Genomic DNA, 21,476 nt, shown 5'->3' with positions numbered 1-21,476 from the left:
TTATTGAAAACATAAAATACTTCTGATAGTTGGACTCAATAAATGATGAATATATTGAGTATATATACATATATATATATATATATATATATATATATATATATATATATATATATATATAGTCTAGTGTAATTGAGCAGGGCTGTTTTTAATTTCCATTTATTTCAATATTATATTTTTGTTCCAGGTTAGTTAGATATTAGTATAGATTCCTTTATTTAATGTAGTACTACTGCACTGTGCAGTATTTCCACAAGAAACTCAGGTGTATATTTGAGAACACAAGTGAAGTAAAATCCAATAATCTTTTGTATACATTTATTTTTAAACTGTGTACAAAGGAAAAAAGTTTTGCCAGTACAAAACAAGACCATGTCGTCATAGTGAAATGCAGCACTTGCTGACTTTCAGCCAGTCCACTTAAAAATATCTAGAAATGTAGTTCTTCAACAAAACAAAACAGCATAGGTGTTCATAAATCTACAGTTATATCAGTTTGATAACACTTTTAAGTATGATCTGTATACTTGGTTTACATCTTAAAGACAGTCTTTACTGGAATATAAAACGATGATAAGTAGGTTTGCACCCTTCACTACATCCCTGCTTTCAACATGCTACAGTCCCCTTCACCTTTCATCCTTCTTTGCATTCTCACAGCTTAAATTTCCGCTCAGAACATCACTAAATGTTACTTTTGAAAGTACAGCTATATAATAAAACTTTAAGTATTTTAAACTGTCTGAATGTAAAAAAGTAACATGACATAATTACTCTTGATAAAAAATCTACCATCTAGTATATAAAGTCTATAAAGTCTAAAATGAAAATCTCTTTTAGTTTTAAAATTGTTTCAGTATTCTCCCATTGTAGCCAGTCCAGCTTAGCTATAAAGATGAGAATTATAAAATTCCTGTTTGCAATACAAAGGCCTAATCTGGCCTCCCTTGATCTTGGTCCACTCACTTAGAATAGCAGAATTATCTAACACGAAATGTTAATCCTATAAACCTTGCTGTGGTTTATCCAGAGAGACTCCAGTTTGTGACTATCCACATCTCTCTTCTACTGCAGCCTATCCAGTTCGATCCATGCTACTGCCCTCTGTTGGCTGTGGATGGCATTGCATATGGCTGCCAGCAGCTCATCAGTGCAGCTCCAGGTGCTGGGCTCCAGGGTGTAGTAGAGCAGGGGCAGTGTCTCCAGCTGCAGCTCCTCGGCCTGACACACCTCTTCCATTACGCTGTCCTCTCCACACCGTGGAAAAAACTTCCTATTTTGAAGTGTTGGAGATTCATATACAGCAAATTAGAGGTAAAAAAAAAATGTCATTGTAAAACGTCTTTTACACACAACCCCCCATAAAACTCAACGGAAAAAAGGTTGGGCATGAACAAGCTGCAACCTCTGTGTGAAAAGCGAAGTGCATTAAACCTGCATCATTTTTTAATGGCCAGCAGGAGGCGACTCTGTTGGTTGCAAAAAGATGTGTTTATATGAAAGTCAATGGGAAAATGACTTCTCCCTTGATTTATTACCTCAGTAAACATTCTGAAAATGGTTTTATGGTCTCAATCACTAATTTCACGTCTTCTTCAATACAGCATGATGTTAATATTGTAAATACTATTTAAATAGTTGAGAAAACATCTGTGGATGGAGTAAATGGTTTATTTACCCTACAAATTCAGTTGTTAGAGGTGTATGATGAAACTGGACAAGCCCAAATGAAGTACCATCATGGTCATGCATACTTTCTGTAGCACTGAATTTACTGTTCTTGAAAAGTTAATGAATGCTCGCTTACCTCAGCTTCTTGTGCTTTTTGCTCTTAGGGCGGATATGGATGACGATGGGGTAAATCCCCTGTCTCAATAAGCCCTCAACACTGGGCAGCCCCAACTCCAGCAGACAGTGCTTGTCCTGAAACAACGAGGGAGATCTAAATAATGTGTGTTATGGACACTTATTTCTTATTAACTTTTACACTTTCACTTTCCATAAAATGAACAGGTGATCCAGTCAATAGCTATGATATGTTCTTGATTTTACCTCACCCTTCTTGAGAGTCTTGGGATGTTTCTACCTTGAGACGATTTTAACCATGATGTGTTTTTTTATTACCTGGCTGATAACATCCTGTATTGACTGCAGCCGTATTCCCAGAGTCTGCTCTTGACTGCAGGAATCCAACAAGAACACTCTCTTGTCTCGTCTCTCTGAAGCCTGGATTGGCTCTGCACATGACACAAAGGAAACAGGAGACTGTTGTGTTTCATGTGATGGTCAAATGAAGGATCCTAAACCTGAGGCCTTTGGGGCATCGTGTGTGAATAAGTGTGTGTGGTGTGCATGTACCTGGTGGGCAGGTGTTGAACTTCAAACCAGACTCTGCAGGTTGCAGCAGCCTCTCTATGAGACCACGGGAGAGAAGAGAGGGGGAGAAGATGACTGGCCGCTTAGTCTGACCCTGCACCGGCTGCACCAAACTGTATGGGATCAAGTGGTCCTCGTGACCTGAGGAGGTACAGAAAGTTAACATTAATGTAACAAGTGCACATACACAGATTAGAAAAAGAAAACGCTAACAGCAAAATGTTATTAAATAGATTTGCATTCCATGTCTCTTACGTTTGCTGAGTGTGTAAAAGACCTGCTGGGCTGAACCAATCCCACGGCTGGGATTGGGGTCCACTGCCTTGACCAATCGCACACGTCCAGATGCTTTCTTCAAGAACTACATGAAAGAAAATAGAGAGAAATAAACAGTTGTGTGTTACTGAGTGGCAACCTCTGAAAAGTGAAGCAAGCGCAGAAATGCCTTAAACCCGTATTCTTTCTGATGACCAGCAGGGGCTGACTACACTGGTTGTAAAAGGAAATCTCATTGTATAGAGGCCTATGAGTAAATGAACCTACTTCTCTCTTGATTTATTACCTCAGTAAACATTTCAAGATTTCAACAAATACAGCATGATGTTAATTTTGTAAATTATGCTCCAATTTAGTGTGAAGTGAACAATAAAGCTACAACCCCAGGTTGCATTGAATTCAAAACTCAGTGTATCAGTTGTAATATGAAATATACTATCTTTGTACAGTTTAAATTCAAAAGATCACAAAGGATAAGCCAATGATCGCATACGGTTTACATTTGAGACAACATTCCAACTTTTGGGTATTGGGGTTGTATAATGGTGACCTGTCAATCACAGATAGAGGCGTAGTGATGTGTATCCATGGCATTGTGAACATTTAAATAACTGTGAACATGTTTCTGTATGATTCCAGCATTTTTTTCCAGCCCGTTTTCCAATAGGCAAAATTAGCATCCCATTCAATGTGTTAATGTGAAAAAGGATGCACCTTGCTACCCAAGCTAGCTAGCTAGCACTATTGTTAGCTGGTTATTTAGATGGCGACAGCCAAAATGCCAAATTCGAAGCTTTGAAATGGTAGTCCATAAACCAATGGATGAATCATGGTGGCTATGCCCACTTTTATACAGTCTGTGTTTTACCAGTTCTGCAATAGTTTGGCTGAGCACAGTGACTGTAACTGAGCCTTCTGTTTATGTCATTTCAATATGAGCAAACTTACCTTCCTCTTAAAGTCCTTTTGCTCCAGGGCCATTTTTCGGAGCCTTACAAGTAGCAGCTGTTGTGCCCTAATATGGAAAATAGTTTTTTGTTGTTTACACCCTTAAAATTGCATGATTTAAAAAATTCTCAAAGACCAGATTCAGAGTTAGAAGCAGGTCTAACTGGCCTACCTGTTGTAGTTGGGCATGGTTCCTGTCTGCAGGAGCTTGGCTGTGCATGGGTCCACCAAGGAACAGTTCCACTGGTATTTTCCATTGTACTTTGTGTCTGTGACATGTATAATGTCATCACAGGACACACCCAGAGACGGTGGGTCACCGCGAGGCCCCATGTTGAGATTGACACGCACATAGAAGGAGTCAGCACCAGAAAAATTAGGTGACGAGAGCAGGGAGCATAGCTTGGAATATGCTGAGGACAGGAAACAGAAGAGGGAACAGCTTAGTCTCACCTCCTGAAACATGCCTTAACAAACCACAAAGGTTTCAATAATAGCTTAAGACAATTTTCATGCCTCTTTCTAATGCTGACTCACCCTCTGGGTTACTCTGGTGTTTGAGCGTGGATGGATCATCCCACCACTGCAATGAAAAGTGGGCTACCTCAGCCGTGCACTGGCCCAGCATCACACTGCCGCCCCCAAACAGAACCCGCTCCAGCTGGACAACATGAAGAGAAACAGGCATGTTATCAAGGAGCTTGCAAAAATGTAAACATATGCAGGCAGAATGTACAATGTGCAAAAAAACACACATATAAGCATTAGCTGAAGCACACCTTCTCTTTATGAAGCATGGTCATACTACTATGTAGACACATACCTCCAGCAGCTCACAGCCCTCCTTCACTCCACATAGTTCAGCTGGGGAACCAGGTCTCACATGGCTGACGAAGATCCCTGTTTGGTTTCCTCCAACAATTGTGATATCATCAGCTAGGCTGGCTCTGTGGTGCTTTGGTGAGATGGGGGGGCTTGAGGATGGAGAGCGGGATGGTATCCTGAGAGAGAAAGAGAGAGAGAGAGAAGGTTGGCCTCAATAGATAATGATGATGTGACATATCGTCACACTGTTAAAATGAACGCCTAAGTCATTTTTTGTCAAAATTGTTTTGTTTTTTTACCTAAATCATCTCCTCATGACGCCGGCCACCTATGGTAAAATCTCCTACGTCAGATCATCTGATTTTACCCCTTTAAGATAATGGCCTGTGTCAAGTGTGTGACTTAAGCGGATTTATTATGCCTAAGTCAAAATAAAATGTGACTTAGGCAATTTTTTTAACATGCCTTTGTGACTTAAGCAAGATATGGTAACACTTTATTTTGAAGGTGTCTACATAAGAGTGACATGAGTGTGTCATAAACATGACATGGGATGTGTCATGAACATTAATGACACTTTGAAGTAACATTAATGCTCATGATACTTGTCATGTCATGTTTCTGACAGGCTTTTGTGTCTTATGTAGACACCTTCAAAAGAAAGTGTTACCATATCTTGTCACAAAGGCATGTTCAAAAAATTGCCTAAGTCATTGATTTCTCTTAAGTTACATAATTTACACACAGTGTTATTACTATGCCATTAGCCATCTTTTGTTACATCCTTTTTGAGTGAAACGATCAATAAATGTCATATGTTACACATTTGGTGAAGTTTTTTGAGTTTCCTGCAAAACTTGAAAAAATGAGTTAGCCGATTATTTTAACAGGGTGACGATATACAAAAGATTTTTCACTTTACACAATCAAAAATGTAAATTTTATACTTGTTCTGTGCTCTAAGAGTTTCTTTCATTATATATTCACATCATGCTGTATGTAATGTCAACATTTGCATTTACAGTATGAAACAATTTCAAGTGGTTAGACCCAATTATTAACAAATTATTAAATATTTCATGAGATCTTAACCACTCCTCAGTTCTGGTAAACTGCTATAAATTATTATTTACAATTTTAACAATATTTTAAGTGGTTTTCAGTGACGTGTCAAAACCGTGAAGTTGTACCTGGGAACACGAGGATTGCGATGATGCTGTGGAGAGACTGCAGGCAGGTTGACCAGGTCAGGAGGGAAGAGATGAGAGTGTAAAGAGTTCCAGGAATCCCACAATGAAGGTTCACTCTGCTCACCTGAAAACACCAATAAAAGCCTCATAACTTACACAAAGTATGTCATACAAAGGAAGCAAAACCAGAACTGGAGCTTATCATTTAGAAGCTTCAATTTGGGGGTTTTCCTGGAAGACTCAAAACTAATAGAACTTAATTATCGTGACTTGGGCTGCTCCCAGACTGTTCATGCAACACATGACAGAATGAAATCTACCTGTAATGTTATCATTCTCATCACTGCCCCACGATTCCAGATCAAACCTATAAGGAGCAGAAAAAATGGTGTTAATTAAGAATGAAACAAAGGTGAAGAAATATTTTTAGGCAGCAATATGTAGGCCTGATCAACTCACTCCGTGTTGAATCGTCGGTTGATGGAGTTCTTACACGGAGGAAAGGGGAATGTGGAGAGCCGATTTATTTCCTTCTCATTGTCTTCTGTCTGAGGATAGAGAGGTAATTACAAATACACTGGTTCTTTCACTCTTTCTCTCTTTTATTCATGTTTTTGTTAGTTAACAAAGCTGTGATACCCACTGATGAAAGAAGATTCTCCTCTGAGGTGGAGCGAGAGTCTGTGAGGGAGCAGAATGAATATTAAGATAAATGTAATATATCTACAGTAAATGAAAGTACTCTGCATTCTACTTTGCAGAACTTGAGAATTATAAGTGCACATAACTTACTCTCTGAGCTCTCATTGGCTTGGCCACTAGAGGGCGTCTGTGGCACAGAGAAGAAGAACATTTTAAAAAAGTAAATACAGTATGATTCACAGCTAGTGAGAGGTATGGTGCAGGCGCTAACATGCTTAGAGTTGCATAACAATCTACTACAGTGTCTCAAACTCCAGACAATAATAAGATCCTAGTATTTGCAGTCCAAAAGCTACATTCTTTGCATACTGTTATAACAACAGGAGAAAACATGTTGCAGTTATAAAAACAGTTGAAGAGTTAATTTCATAGACTGTATAACTAAAGTAATTTGCAAAATCAGATAAAAGCCATTCTTAAAAATAATAGTGCAGAATAAAACACATGATTTAAAATATTTTTTGCAAATGAATCCTTCAGTTGTGTCCCATCGTGGAAAAGATCCATTATAGTACACAAAGAAGTAGTAATACATAATATATACACCGCACCACATTTTACACAATCTGAATAGGGCGCCACAGGAATGAGTTCTTAAACTAGGAAGGAAGTTAGCATTTTAGCGCCGTGGGGTCTCTCCTCTCAAACTCAATGAGGATTTTGAATGGGTGTTTGGTAAGATGACTGAAATAAGGTCTGTGGTTAACACAAGCTTAAGAGATGTTCCCGTTTTTTGTTTTGTTTTTTTTAAGATTATTTTTTTTGGGCATTTTACATGCTTTATTGAAAGTGAGAGACAGATAGAAAGGGGGTGACAGAGGAGAGGACATGCGGCAAAGGGAGCTCAGGCCGGATTCGAACCCGGCTCCACCGCAGTGAGGACTGTAGCCTCTATACATGGGGCGCCTGTGTAACCCACTACGCTACGGACCACCGAGATGTTCCCGTTTTGTTGTACGACATAAAACACGTTGCTAACAAGTGGCTTAATGAGACTACAGTGGTTGTCAACGACTTAAACGTCATCATGCCAGACACAGTCCGCCTGACAGCCTCTTGTCGTGTTTTTCAGTCCTCTTGCAAACTCTTATAAATTGTAGATTAGGTTTTTAAACTATTTATCAGGTTAGCTAGCAAGGTTAGGCTAGCTTGTCATAACTGCTGGTTAGCTTGTGGGAGACCATCTGACGCTAACGGTTGTGACCTTGTAGTCATGCGACTGTGGAGTAGTTCTCTATAGCATAACATTAGCTTTTTACTTCTGTCATCTGCATTAACGCTTCAAACATAATAAAAATGGTGTTCATTTGTAAAGATTATCCTGCTGAACAAAACATGTAGACATCAGAAATGTTGTTTGCCACAGAGCTTATTTCCTGCAATGAAATGACAAAAAATTCCATAGGCTGATTCTCAAAAGAACCCATGGCGATGCTTCTTTTGTAGCAGAACTACACAATTGTGTGTGCTCTCTATTAGTACAAATAATTTTCAGTAATATAATAGCTATGGCAGCCAGCCCTGACCTTTCGGGTGCTGCTGGCCTGCGGTCTAAGGTCCAGGCCGAGGGAACAGCAGGGGCCGTAGCACTGGTCCTCACTGCACAGGGACAGGTGGGACTGGGGAGACACGGGAAACAATATGTTTAAATGTATAAAGCGTTCTGTGGTTACTGTGGTTACTATGGTTACTGTGGGCAGACAGTGCTTGCTGTACTCCTCTGTTAACTCACACAGTGCAGACAGGGGCTGCTCTGCTCCATCTGCTCCGGGCCCCTCTCCCTCTCTCTCTCCAGCTCCCTCTGCTGCTGCTCCATGTTGGCCTGCAGCTCTGCAATGAGTTTACGCAGTCGGTTCTTATCCAGCAGACAGTCGGTGTACTCCAACTGCAGGCTGTCTCGACTACGCAGAGCCTGATTAAAAGATGAAAAAAGAAAATAAATTTAGCATGATGAGGAAACTGTAAAGACTAAAACTGAAAGGGTAAGTGTCATGCTAATTCTGAGGTTTATAGAAGTAGTTGGGTTTATACTAGAACATGTTTGCATGCTTTATTTTGTTCAAAAAACACTTTCTTCTCATACTGCCCGTGGCTGCTGCACCACCCTCTGTCTGAAATGCTCTGTTTAAAGCACCTGTGTCTTTGAGCCCACCTTCAACCATTGCAGCTGGGGGAATGACTGTAACGGCAACAGCCAATAATGGCACTTTCTACAATGATAATACACTAATTAAAGCCTCTGTACCAAAACCTACACAATTGAACACGTTCCAGCAGGACTTTGATCTGAAAATGGGAAGAAAAAAGCAACACTGGCACCAAGATTACAGGTTTCCCTGATGTTAGCTACATGTAGCAGTGTATGTAATGTAAACACTGCAGTAATGTGCCTGGAACACATACCCAAATATAAAATCCGAGAGAGGAAAAAATGTTGGAACGGATCATTCAAAACATTCGGAAACCTGTCTGAGGTTTTTACTCACAGGGATTACATTAACATATGTATACGGCATTACTTAAAATGTTGGCCATATTTTATATGAATATCTGATATTGTAACATGACATTTATGACAGAAAATAAGAAAAAACATAATAGGTCCAGTTTAAACTGCAACACAACCAACAACAAATGTGCCCTGATGCCCTCTGTAGCTCACAGACTGTGTTGGGCCTCCATCACACTGACCTGGTCTCTCTCCTTTTCCAGTTCCATAATCTGGTTGAAATAGGACACACTCCTCTTCTGCTCAGTCTCCCAGTCCAGCTGGAGAGTTCTCACCTTCAGCTGTAGCTGCTCACACTGCGACTCCAGCTACACACAGTTTACCATTACGACCTCCATTTAAAGGCACAAGATGAATGAAATACTGAATAAAGTGAAAAATATAATCTTAAATCATTTATGACACCTTGTCCCAGTGCTCCTCTGTGCTCTGTAGCTCCCCCCGTAGTCTGGTAATGATATCACAGAGCTCCTGCCTCTGCTCTGCAGCCTCCCTGCGGTCCTGCTGCAGGATGTCCATCAGAGCCTGAAGTAAACAACAGAAAGCACCTTTTAGGAACATTAAACACATCTTTAGAAACATCACAAAAAAGATACAAAATCTTTGAGGAACAAACTATGTAGAAAACATACCATTATTCCATCAACAGGAACTGCGTCTCTCATCTGAGTTCCTGTATTCTGAGGTTTTGGAACAATACAGTGCAGCGGCTTTTCTGGCACAGCAGGTGGAGAACTATTTACTCCATGAGAGAGAAAACTGTGTCTTTTTGCTGGCATGGTGTTCTCTAGAGTATCGACTGTTTCTTTGTCTGCCTCTGTCAACCTCGACTTCAGCTCCTCTAACTGTATGGAGAACAAGAAAAGCAGCCATAAAGACATAATCTGACATTTTAAACATTGAAATATGGCATTTATTACACTGTTGTAAAATATGGCTAATTGGCTGTTTATCAACATTAATGATAAAAAATGTAATTTTGTAAACTAAATGACATACAGGCATTTTGTAATATTACTAACAATAAGCTTTAAACCTTTATTCAAGGAATCCAAATTGAACAAAATGAGATAAACAACGGGTTTATTATACCTACGACATTCCCAGATCATCACATAAGGTATAGGACCATAGTGGAAGTAATGCAGTTGGTTATTAACATCACCATGTTTGCTTTAAAAATAACCACAAATGTTTGCAGGTATTCACAACACAAAGTGCTTCCCATCCCAGCGGTGTGTTCGACATGTTGTGACAGGGCACAAACTAAATAATATGGAGGCTGATAACATCACAGTTGTTTTGAACTGCTCACTTCTCTTCTTTGGTTACAGCTGCGTGCCAGCTTCAGCAGTTTCACCTGAACTGCCTTGGGCACTATTTTTTGCTGCCCTATCGTGCCATCAAACCAAACATTCATTTTTTCTTAGCCTAAGTCTACGAAACTTGAACTAGCTCTCCTTGTCTCTACATGGTTTTGCATCTCAGGCAAAATCAAAATTCCAAGCCCACATGCAGCAGATAAAACAGCAAGTTTAAAGGAGCAACAGGGGAAAACAAGTTGGTGGACTTGTGAGGAGGAGATCACTATTATTAGCAAATTCACTATTTGTGCAGCAAGTGTACAGCTGCTTTTGGAGACAGGATCAGCTAAGGAATGTGGTGGGAGACAGAGAATGACTCATCCACTGGGGGCCCTGTGACTGCTCCAGTGGAGATTCTCAGTAAAACACTGAGATGGATTAATGGATGGATTACAGAATGGGCCTGCTAGACACAGGCCAAGAGGTCTAAAGAGTCAGGAGCCCTACTGGCATCCATCTGCAAATGTCAGGCAGAGACTCACAAAGAAGCATGAAATGACAACAAAAAGACCAAAACCACTACAAAAAGATAGATAAGACAAGAATGGGTTATTTCAATTTTGAAAAAGTGCAAAACAACTACGGAGACTTGAAATGACTAGAAAGAGGCACAAAACGACTGCATACCCGGCAAAACAACCACAGACAAAAAGCAACTACAAAGTGACACAAAACAACTACAAAGTCACACGAAATGATGACCAGGAGATACAAAATAACCAAGGCACAACAACCAGAGACAAAAATAACCACAAAAATATCAAAATAACCACAAAGAGACACAAAATACCCACTAAAAGACACAAGACAACCACAAAGAGATGCAAAACGACTTCAAATGGAGCAAACAACCACAGACAACAACAAAAAAATAATATAAAAGGACCAAAATATATAATGATATTACAAAAGATACTCAACGGAGGCAAAAACAACTAATGCCATGTTAATTCAGTGATAGTTTGTGTAGTGTGTGTGCGTGTGTTTGTGTGTGTTTGTGCGCGTGTGTGTGTGTGTGCGTGCATGCGTGTGTGTATATGTGTGTGGGTGTGCGGTGGATGCGTGGGTCTGTGTGTGTGTATGTGTGTTTGTGTGTGTGTGTGTGTGGGGGGGGGGGTATATTCTGTACAGCACTTTATGTTGCATTTATTGTATGAAAAGTACTTTATAAATAAAGTTTGATTTGATTTGATTAAAGTCTTGGTCCTTTGTAGGAAAGGTGGTGGGGCCTTTTGTTTGTTTTTGACCTGGGGCTCATAATCTGCCAATGGTTGTGTTAGACAGCTCCTGGGTATTAATATTTTTTTTCCCCCTGATTTTAAACCCGGCTGTGTTGAAATAAACATACACTGTCTTTAGCCCCTCTAAAACCAAATTACGTTAATTAAGAAACAGTCCACTTTCTGTTCTGCTGCTCCCACCTGACTTACCTGCCTCAGGAGTTCTCTCTCACGGCTGGAGGCCTTGCCTTGTTCCTCCAGGGCCCTGGAATACTTCATAGCCTGCTCCAGGTGCCGGTCCTTCAGCTTGCCCAGCTCTCGGCTGGCTGACTCCCAGTCCTGACGCAACCTGGAGACCACATATATCCAGTCAACACAATCGCTCTCTGTTTTTGAGGTAAACAATTTGCTAACATAAAAGTTACTCAATCATGGATTCATTGTGGTTTTAATCCACTCACTGAAGCTTACTTGGCTCAGCTCTAAGAGAAAGTTTCCTCCATGACTCATCTCTTATCGATGATTTTAGTGAATATCATTTTCTGGAAAAGGTTTGTCTTTCCACAGCCTGATGCATATTTAGAGGAACAAATTAGTACAAGACAAGACAAACCTCTCTAGCTGCAGTCGGTCCTGACGTAACTCCTGAGCTTTACGTTCGGCACGGCTGCGTTCCTCCTCCGCCATCCGGCAGCGCTGAGACAGGCGTCGCTCACACATGCGGCTGTTTCGAAGCTGCTCTCTCAGTTTACGCACTTCCAGGAGCAGAAACTGGGTCAAACCCTCCGGACCCTCCTCATCTGCAGAGAGGAGACAGTGGAGATTAAACATGCTTAATGCATGGAATAATGCATGTCAGGGAGGCTTTTTTAATGTGTGACTAGATGGAACAGGTGTATGAATAAGTTTAATCCTATGTGACAAGCATGCACTTGGAAATGTCTCAGTGCACTGAAACCTTGTGTATACTTTGTGAAAGCAGAGGTGCTGCAGAAGCCCAAATCTGCCAAGAGAACTTTGGTGGAAAGGTTTTCTCTCAGGTTCCCACACCGGCTCTACATCTTTTGATCTTAGGGACCATTAGGGCCAAAGCCTTTCATTATAATCTGCTGGTTAAAATGCTTTTCAATCATTAAGATACTCTTAGGCATCATAATAACAAATAACTGTGTGCTCAGCTCTGCAGAGAACTTATCTACCAGATAACATTTAGCTGAGTTTCTGGCTCTAAAAGTGAGTTATTAACCACGTTTTATGTGCTTGTATCTCAGGTTTGTTTGCTGACCATTTAACATTCAAGTAATAACCTCGTGAGTAAAGAACCTTTTTACACGACCTCCCATGTAGATCCCTGGCTAAAACAAGTGGGACTACATCATTTTTTTGAAAGTTAGATTGAAGTCTCAAGACTAAACTGTGCAAGTCTGTGGTCCTAAACTTTGCTATGTGGCCTTAAAATGATGCGCAATCAAATGCAATGCAGTGGCCAAAAATGAAACCACTAACACAGTTAGCCTATTGTTTATTTTATATAGTCGATTCTCACACCACAGTAAAATACTTCCTTTTATTTTCTCTCTATCCTTCTCTCTTTACATATTATCATTTACAGTTTGTACTTATACAAAAGGTAATGCACTATAATTCGTATAACCCTCGTAATTGTGAGCAAGGATGAGCAGCTTATTGTGACCCATATTAATGTTTAATCATCAGGGCAGTGACCTCTAGTGGCTGTAGTAATTATGACGGGAACAATGGAGGAAGTGAGGTGGAAGCTACATCCACAAGTTAACTTGTGGGTTAACTTCCATACTTAACTCTATAGAGTCTTGGGCTATTTTGTCCATTTTTTAATTCTTTTCATTTCTTTTTGTGTCTTTGTAAGTCATTTTGTGTGTTTTTTTTGTCATTTTGTGTCTTTTGGTGTCTTTTTTTAGTCATTTTGTGTCTGTTTTTGGTCATTTTGTGTCTTTTTTTAGTCATTTTGTGTCTTTTTTTTTGTCATTTTGTGTCTTTTTTGGGTCATTTTGTGTCTTTTTTAGTCCTTTAGTCCAACATAAAATGTGATTTTGAATCTTTTTTTTACTTTCAAAACACTATAATGCTAGAAAAAGAATTTTAAATGTTGCAAATGTGAACAAAGGTTGCAAATATAACATATAAGAGGGTTACATCCAGTTCTATCATTTCATACAAAATATATATTTGACCTTGTCTCCAGTTTTACTTGGTATATCATCATCAAACTGAAACTGGCCTCATGGAGTTTACAGCCAGAACTTCAGAGGTAATTTTACAGTAGGGCTCCACGCTGCTTTGTTTTCTAGTCTGGATGTCATGAAGAAGTCTGGATTTGGTGATTTTGAAGACTCCAGAGGGTTAACTGTGTCATGGTCTACTTTACATAACCCTTTTTCTTCTAAACTTAACCAAGTTATTTTGGTGCCAAAAAAACAAAGAGTTCAGTTTTACAACTTTTCTGTGGTTGTACAAGGAAATCAGAGTGCACTGACTGCCTGCACATGATTCTCAGCATGGCAGTGGCCAAGCTGGGATACTCAGGGAAGAGATCTAACAGTGGTCATAAGTTGGTGTTACGAGCATGCTTGAACACGTTGGTGTTCAAGCATTAAACTATGGAAATAATACACACAGGGCCAAAAAAACTCAAACATATTGAGGTGAAAAGACATCCAAAATGTTGTGTTTACAAAGAGTAATTCCTGCATAGTATGCATTTAACCATGTGTTCAAAACGGCAACCATTTCACAATTGTAAATAGAAAAATTATACTATTTCTTAAGATAACATATTTCTTAGGATATATTATATTGGATATTATATGAGAATATGAAATCTAAAGAATTCCTGACAACAAATAGAGATTAAAAAGAGAGCGGCTATCCTTTTAGTGGGCCCACAGTTTGACCAACTTATTTACCATAACACTTTTACCTGCCATGTAATTAGGCTGACTTTTTCAAGTATGGAGTTAAACTCAACTTTGTGAGAAATCCCTGCTTACCCAGTATGAGTGAGCATCGCTGTGTGGGCTGTTCTCCCGTCAGCTGTGTGTACTGGTCTGGGTGGTAAAACTCCAGTGACTCCATGAAGGCTTGAAGACCTCGTTGGCCCTGACCACGTAGAATGTCCAGCAAACGTCCTGTTCAAAGAAAAGGGGACAGAAAAAAAAACTGTGGAATAAATTGCTATTCCAGGAACACTGTCATGATGCAAGCTCATGTCAGCTTTTTGTACTGTAAACTATCCAAGATGAAACGACAGAAATGCTACCTCTTTGATGCAAGTGTCATTTACACTGTAGTTACATTGGTATTTCACACATGAACATGATGAATGGCTCTAACATGAGCTAACCCACTGGCAGTGAAACAGCAGTGACATGAACTGTGTTCTCAGCTGCTCGTCTTCATCCCGTCTTTACTTGCAACATCTCTCCTTCATTTTTTACTTCTTTCACTCCCCATTCTGTCTGCCTCACACACTCTTTACTTAGCAATGTCTTTCATCTTACTGTCTCCTTAGTTCCCGTCTGTTCCTCACACCAACATTTATCTTCGCCCACCTGTTCCTCTCTGAAAACCTGCTGCACAATCACTCATTGTACAGCCATTTATATTGGTTTATCTTAGTAAACACCATACTGTATGTTGTCCTGTCTATCTTCCAATGTATCCTATCATTTGTCTCCTATTTTTTCATAAACAGTCCTATCTGGGTTATTTTTTTGATTTTGGGTTAAATACAGTGTCTTTTTATTCAAAGGGTACGCATAAATATCCTCATTACACGGTGAATTACTTCCTTTTATTTTCTCTCTATCCTTCTCTCTTTACATATTATCATTTACAGTTTGTACTTATACAAAAAGTAATTAACTATAATTCATATTACCCTCTTAATTGTGAGCAAGGTTGAGCAGCTTATTGCAACCCATATTAATGTTTAATCATCAGGGCAGCGACCTCTAGTGGCTGTAGTGATTATGACGGAAACAAAGGAGGAAGTGAGGTGATGTGGAAGTTACAACCACAAGTTAACTTGTGGGTTAACTTCCATACCTAACTGTGTCATGGTCTACTTTACATAACCCTTTTTCTTCTAAACTTAACCAAGTTAGTTTGGTGCCTAAAAAAACAAAGAGTTCAGTTTTACAACTTTTCTGTGGTTGTACAGAGTGCATTGACTGCCTGCACATGATTCTCAACATGGCACTGGCCAGTCTGGGATGCTAAGGGAAGAGATCTAACAGTGTTACGCCACGTCCTTCAAGCATTAAACAGTCCTATCTTGAAAATGCTATGTCAGCACTAGAGAAAGGTCTGGCTGCAGTACATTATCATTATGCTATAGATCTCAACAATGACACTATTTTTTGATTGGCTCTGGTTCCAGGAGAAGAACTTTAAGATGAACTGATATCATAAAACATTTAATTTTGAGCAAAAAAAAACAAAAAAGAATTGGGAAGCGGATAAAAGGTACATATTTAACAAGGGAAGGAACTACTCTTCCTCTATAAACCACTGCGACTTCCAAGCTAACAATACATGATCGCCTATGAAGTTGTAATAATTGTGTTGTCAGACACAATCCTCTGTTAGTTGTGGTTTCATCATCACTGTGATATGTTTGGAAGAGACTGATTAATACAGTTTTGAGAAGATATACACTCTATCTGTCAAGAATAAATCACTTTGTCACAATAATTTCATGGAAAGAGGCAAAAAATATTTTATTCCAACTTTCCAACTGACCATGTAGTTTAGTTTAGTCAACAAAGGGTGCCCCCTTTGTTGAATTTAGCAATTATGGTAATTTCATCCCTCTGTGCAGTCTTTGTCTGTTAAAGTGGGCTTACTGACTAGCCATTCTGTATTCCAATTTACATTTATCAACTTTTGGGGAATGGAGGTTGTCGGACTTTTCCATGACATTGTGATTAAAATGTTTTTTTTTTTTTTTTTTTTCTGAAAACAAGGTTGATTTAACGTGGACTTGACTACCTTGGATGGTTGCAACATCTTGGCTAATAATCAAAATCCTGATTCTAAATATGGATGGGATTTTCACTTTTGGTATATATCTCACTGTTGAGGAAGAAAGAAAACACTCCAATATGTTTGTATTTTTCAATCACAATCACCTTAATGATTGCTAGGCCCAGGATGCAGCGCCAGTGCCCCTGCAAAATAGATAGCGGGGATAGCAGATAAGGAGGAGAATGCTGCATCAGACATGAAACCAATATCAGGCTTAAACCCACAGTCTACATCTGGCTATTTGTCTCTAAAGGCAAAAATACCAGAAATACCAGTGTGGAATGCAAGAAATTCTATCCTTTATTCTTTTTCATGACGATGCCAAGGTTTGTTTATTGTTTGTCTTCTCAATTAGATTTTCTTTTAAGGCAGAATGTATTTTGATGTTTACATTTTAGAAATTAAAAGTATGCAGAAGTTTTACCACAATTGGTGAGATAATGCAGTCCTCATAAAGTGTAAGTCACTGTAAAGCTAAAAATTGTGTGTAAAAAAAGTATTTTTCAGATTTGAGTTATGATACAGAGACAAACCTGAATCTCCTCAGATCAAATCAACTACCAACTTGACTTTCCCTTTCACCTCATACCCCAAAGTGTCTTCACCTCACCTGTGAGTTTTAAATTACCAATTGCAGTTTCAATGATCTCAAACTATATAAATAGAGTCTTCTATCTGATGGATAACATATGCACAACCAAGTGGATGTTCTTTTATGTCATGAAAAATAGTATATATGATTACACCTAAATATGATTCCAGTTCATTTAAGCTGGATAGTTGATGTTGTAATTCATTGATGTGTTAAAATGAAATGTTCCTCCTCTCACCGGCCTTGCTGATGCGCAGTGGGTACTGCGTGGAGTTGAGCACCTCGTCTTCATCCTGCTCATCGATGACCTTGCACTGGCGCAGATACGGGGTGAGCTTGGCCGGGTGGAGGATACGCGTGAGCTTGTGCCGTACCCCCTCCACCCGTTCCCAGAGCTCCTCACAGCGCTCCTCTGACCAGGCGGGAGAAGATTGCACCTCCTCCTGAGTTATGTCCTCCTCCTCTGCCCAAACTGCGACACCTGCAACACAAAAAATAATTGAAATAACTAAGTGACCCCAGAATTGTTTTGCTGATTTGGACCAGGTCCCTCTCACTGTCACACTTTTAAGCCCAGCAGGACAGATTTTCAGATAAATGTGCAGTCCTAGACTAAATAGTTTTACCCATGGAGCATTCCATTGGTATTTGTTCATGTCTAACACTGCTTATCAGCCACTCCTAACCATCAAAAGTGGGTCATTACAGCATGTTACAGGTATCCAAACAAACACAGTCTGTCTACTTTTTAATGCACCGGAAGCAAACATATAAAGCACCTTTGTGAAATATTTCAATAATGCCCTTAATTACATTGTGTCCATGGTGATCCTCTTTGTCCAACACTGACAGGCTGTATAACAGAAGTCATTCTTCAGGATGCAGGAAGGATTAGTGGTTTTATCTGTGTCATAGTGAAGTAATGAGATGGAGATCCTTACTGGAAGTCGACCAAGGAATGCTGAGGGGGATTTACTGCCTAGAAGTCTGACAGATGAACATTTAACTTGAAACCATTTGCCACAAAGACAGCAGATAAATCTCACATAAGGAGGACACCTTAATGAGCTGAATGCCAATAAGAACTTATATTTTACACAGTGTGAGTTAATATAACAGCTGCAATGGTTTTAGACTCAGTTTAATGACTATAGAGCAAAGAGTCTGCTGTTACGAGGGTCATAAACTGTAGTAGGGAGGACGCTTTGTAGGTCAGTGTCTCAGAGCACAGGAATGAAAATAGTCGTGACTCATATTGCACACCTAAAAACACAACAGGGCGCTGCAGACAAAAGCTTTCCCAGTCCCATTCACTTCATACTGTGGAGGACACAATGAGAGAAAGTTATTAACCTGACAGGCCGCTACAGGAAGTGATAACCAGACACACTAACTGTAAGTTATTGCTTATTTCGTGCAATAATAATAGTAACACAGTGATGCAAGGTAGGGACAGATTTAACCAGGCTTCCAAATCCAGTGGGAAGTTGCTGAACAAGGCCAACTATAACAACACAAGCCAATCAAAGCTGTGCTGCTTCCACAGGCAGAACCCCACGCCTCATTTCTGTTGGTTTAACCAATGTGGTTTATAATCACACAAAGGTCCAGGTCACCAGTTTCTTTCTCAGCTCACTGCAGTTTCCAAAGCCATGAAATGCATATTACTTCATTTTATGTGGCCTTGGGGGGTTTTGGGCATGTGTTCACACTGATATTTGACCCAGGGCTACAAGAAGTGCAGTGTAAATAACCAGGGACTTAGACAATGTGAAAAAGGGCCTAGTTATCACAGGGTCAACTCTAAACCCAGGGCGGCTGATATGCAATGTGAAAAGCCCTAAAATGGCATAATCCTGGTATATTCCAGTGGGGTAACCCGACTTTAGCCTTTGGCCTTACTGGTTTTGCTCTGGAGCAGGGTTAGCGGAGTTGTCCCCTGAAAATTTAACCCAGGGCTCCTAGAAGTGCAGGGTGAATCATATAGCTATAGCCTAGATTATCCCTGGGTTAACAATGTGTGTTTGTTTGTGTTTGTTTAACAATGTTTCCAATTATGTGATGATACTGACTGGAAGCAGATCCTTCCCTCTGCCATAATGTATGGATTTCATCTGATGCCAGACGCAAAGCTCCATTTTTGTCTTAGTTGCTGCTGTTGTTCTAGAAATCTCCAGTTCAGGTCTGCACTTTTCTTTTTCTTGTTGTTTGGCCACTGTACTCATGCTGTGTGGTAATCCGCCATATTGTCATCTCCAATCTCTTTATGTTTAAAGATGCTGCCGTGTTGTTTGTTTTGTTTTTTGTTAGTTTGTTCGTTGTTGTTTTGTTTTTTGTTTTAACTTTTATTCTTTTCTTTCTTGTATACCAAAAAAGCATATAAAACTATGATTGCTTTGTGAGAGACATGTATTCTATCCAATGTGAACTTGGCAATAAAAAGAATATTAAAAAAAAACAATGTGTGTTTGTATAAAAAAAGTAATTTCATCACTATACAGCGTATAAAGCCAGACACTTGTCCAATCCTCCAAAGCTTACCCAGACTTTAGGCCCTCAGGCTTGCTGGCCCTCTTCTGGTATAGGGTTGACCTTGAGTTTGTGGGATTATCTCCTGGAAAATCGACTAAAAAAGGGCTAAAAGTTGCTATTGTGAAACAGGGCTAGGTAAACAATGTCACTGTAGAAGTGCTGTATGAGTCGTACAGCTCTGGGTTTAGGTTAACCGCTGGTTAACAACGTGTGTGTGTAAAGAGGCTTAGTTATCCCAGGGGTGTGAAAAGTCATTTATCCCACTTTATGGAATAAATGATGGAAACAACCTGTAGATTAGTCAATCAGGAAAATGACCCAATACGTTTTTATCCTCGCTGTAGTCCACCAATGAAGCGTGAGGCGTGTGCTGGTCTGTGCAGCTGATCAGTCATATCTGAGCTAACGGGCAGGTCGAGGCACGTCTGGATGCTCTGGAATCTCAGTCATTACCCATAAACAGATCTACTGAGACATTGTTCTCATGTGATTACCACTGAACTCCTCCTCATTACACTCAAAGTAGTAGAAAAAACTCACCCACATTAGAGTGCTATCCTGTATCGATACACCATCATCTTTTATTTCATTGAAAAAAGAAAAATCTGCTTTCCATTCAGGGAAAATAATTTTAAAGCAAATAAATGAAAACACATGCTATCTAGTGATGAGGTAATGCACAGAAAAAGATACATATGTATATAACAAGAAGACGTAAAAAATAAAAACTCCTTATTGAAGGTTACCACAGTCTATCATATCTGACTTTTAGGAGACTTACATGCATCATTCAATAAACAAAATAAGATCAGCTTTTCAAACAAAATTTGAAACGTTTTGTGTCTTTGGACATCACTGCCTCTGGATATTAGAAAGGCAAGCTCTCTTGGCATCTTTGAAGGATATTTAAGACATTAAAGGCTTTTAATTTGGAGTAATGTTATGGCCTAATTTTTAATCATTGGCTTTTACATTTATTTTGATTTGTCTGTTGCTCTGTGAAGTACTTGTGTTTGAAATGTGACAAAACAATTCAGAACTGAGGCAAATAACTGAAGTTAGCTTGAATCATTAGTTACCATAAAGAACCACTTTTCACACACTGTCAATGCATACTTTATACCAAGAAAGATCCATATATACATTCATATCTTCCACAGTGGACAGTTTATTACAGACCTACACATTATTGCAGGATGCAACCTCGATGCATAAAAGGGTGGGTCGATGTGTAAACCATAAATAAATACAGAATGCATGAGATTCATGATTCAGTGAGTGTAAAATCACAAAAACAGAAGATTATCAGTTTGAATATAAAGGTTTTCAATTGAATATGTTAAAAATGATTGTAAAATTATCGCATTCTGTTATATTAACGCTTTAGAACACGTCCCAACTGTTTTTGAATGATCTTCAGAGTAGTCTCTTATTTTGTTGACACACACCGGAACCCGGACCTGAGACCTCATCACTAACACCATACCAATAACTAAAGCACAGCCGTTTAACGCGTAGTTATACAAGCAAGTCAGTCAATTATTTCCCAAAAGCAAACGAATGTGAACATATAGAAAACTAGGAAACTGCATGTAAACTGTTAAATGTTTAGGCTTACCGCTCATGTCTTGAACGTCCTTGAATCTGTCCTGAAGATGAAACCAAATGAAGCGCGGTGTAGTCAGGTCCACTACATCCCGTTCAGGTCCAGAGACGCGTCAGGAGTGAAACTGAGCAGTGAGGTGAGAGTGTGTGGGCGCCACCTGACTGGAGGTCCTCCTCACACACACCTTGGCGCACTCAGCTCCTCCACCCTCAGTCAACCACAAGCAGCCAATCAGCAGGCAACAAAAACAGTGGAAAATGCCCTCTTAT

The 21,476-nt window shown here is 39.6% G+C and overlaps 1 protein-coding gene across 1 annotated transcript; it reads right to left on the bottom strand.

The window, feature by feature from the left end:
• Positions 1–311: 311 nt before the first annotated feature.
• Positions 312–21,352, bottom strand: zmp:0000000896 (caspase recruitment domain-containing protein 10). The gene is made up of 24 exons (XM_059347276.1): positions 21,220–21,352; positions 17,308–17,550; positions 14,440–14,577; positions 12,024–12,210; positions 11,621–11,759; positions 9,459–9,671; positions 9,232–9,351; positions 9,009–9,134; positions 8,050–8,229; positions 7,844–7,936; positions 6,408–6,444; positions 6,259–6,296; positions 6,075–6,163; positions 5,936–5,982; positions 5,616–5,739; positions 4,424–4,601; positions 4,138–4,261; positions 3,773–4,013; positions 3,601–3,667; positions 2,632–2,737; positions 2,359–2,517; positions 2,125–2,237; positions 1,808–1,923; positions 312–1,273 (listed from the first exon to the last, which is right to left on the bottom strand). The coding sequence occupies exons 1-24, from the start codon at positions 21,224–21,226 to the stop codon at positions 1,066–1,068; spliced, it is 3,093 nt and encodes a 1,030-aa protein (XP_059203259.1). The 5' UTR covers positions 21,227–21,352; the 3' UTR covers positions 312–1,065.
• Between the last annotated feature and the right edge of the window lie 124 nt (positions 21,353–21,476).

The sequence above is a fragment of the Centropristis striata genome, chromosome 13, assembly GCF_030273125.1.
Source record: "Centropristis striata isolate RG_2023a ecotype Rhode Island chromosome 13, C.striata_1.0, whole genome shotgun sequence".
Taxonomy (NCBI): Eukaryota; Metazoa; Chordata; class Actinopteri; order Perciformes; family Serranidae; genus Centropristis; species Centropristis striata.
Note: the sequence above shows the minus strand (reverse complement) of the source record. Positions and strands in the feature narration are given on the sequence as shown.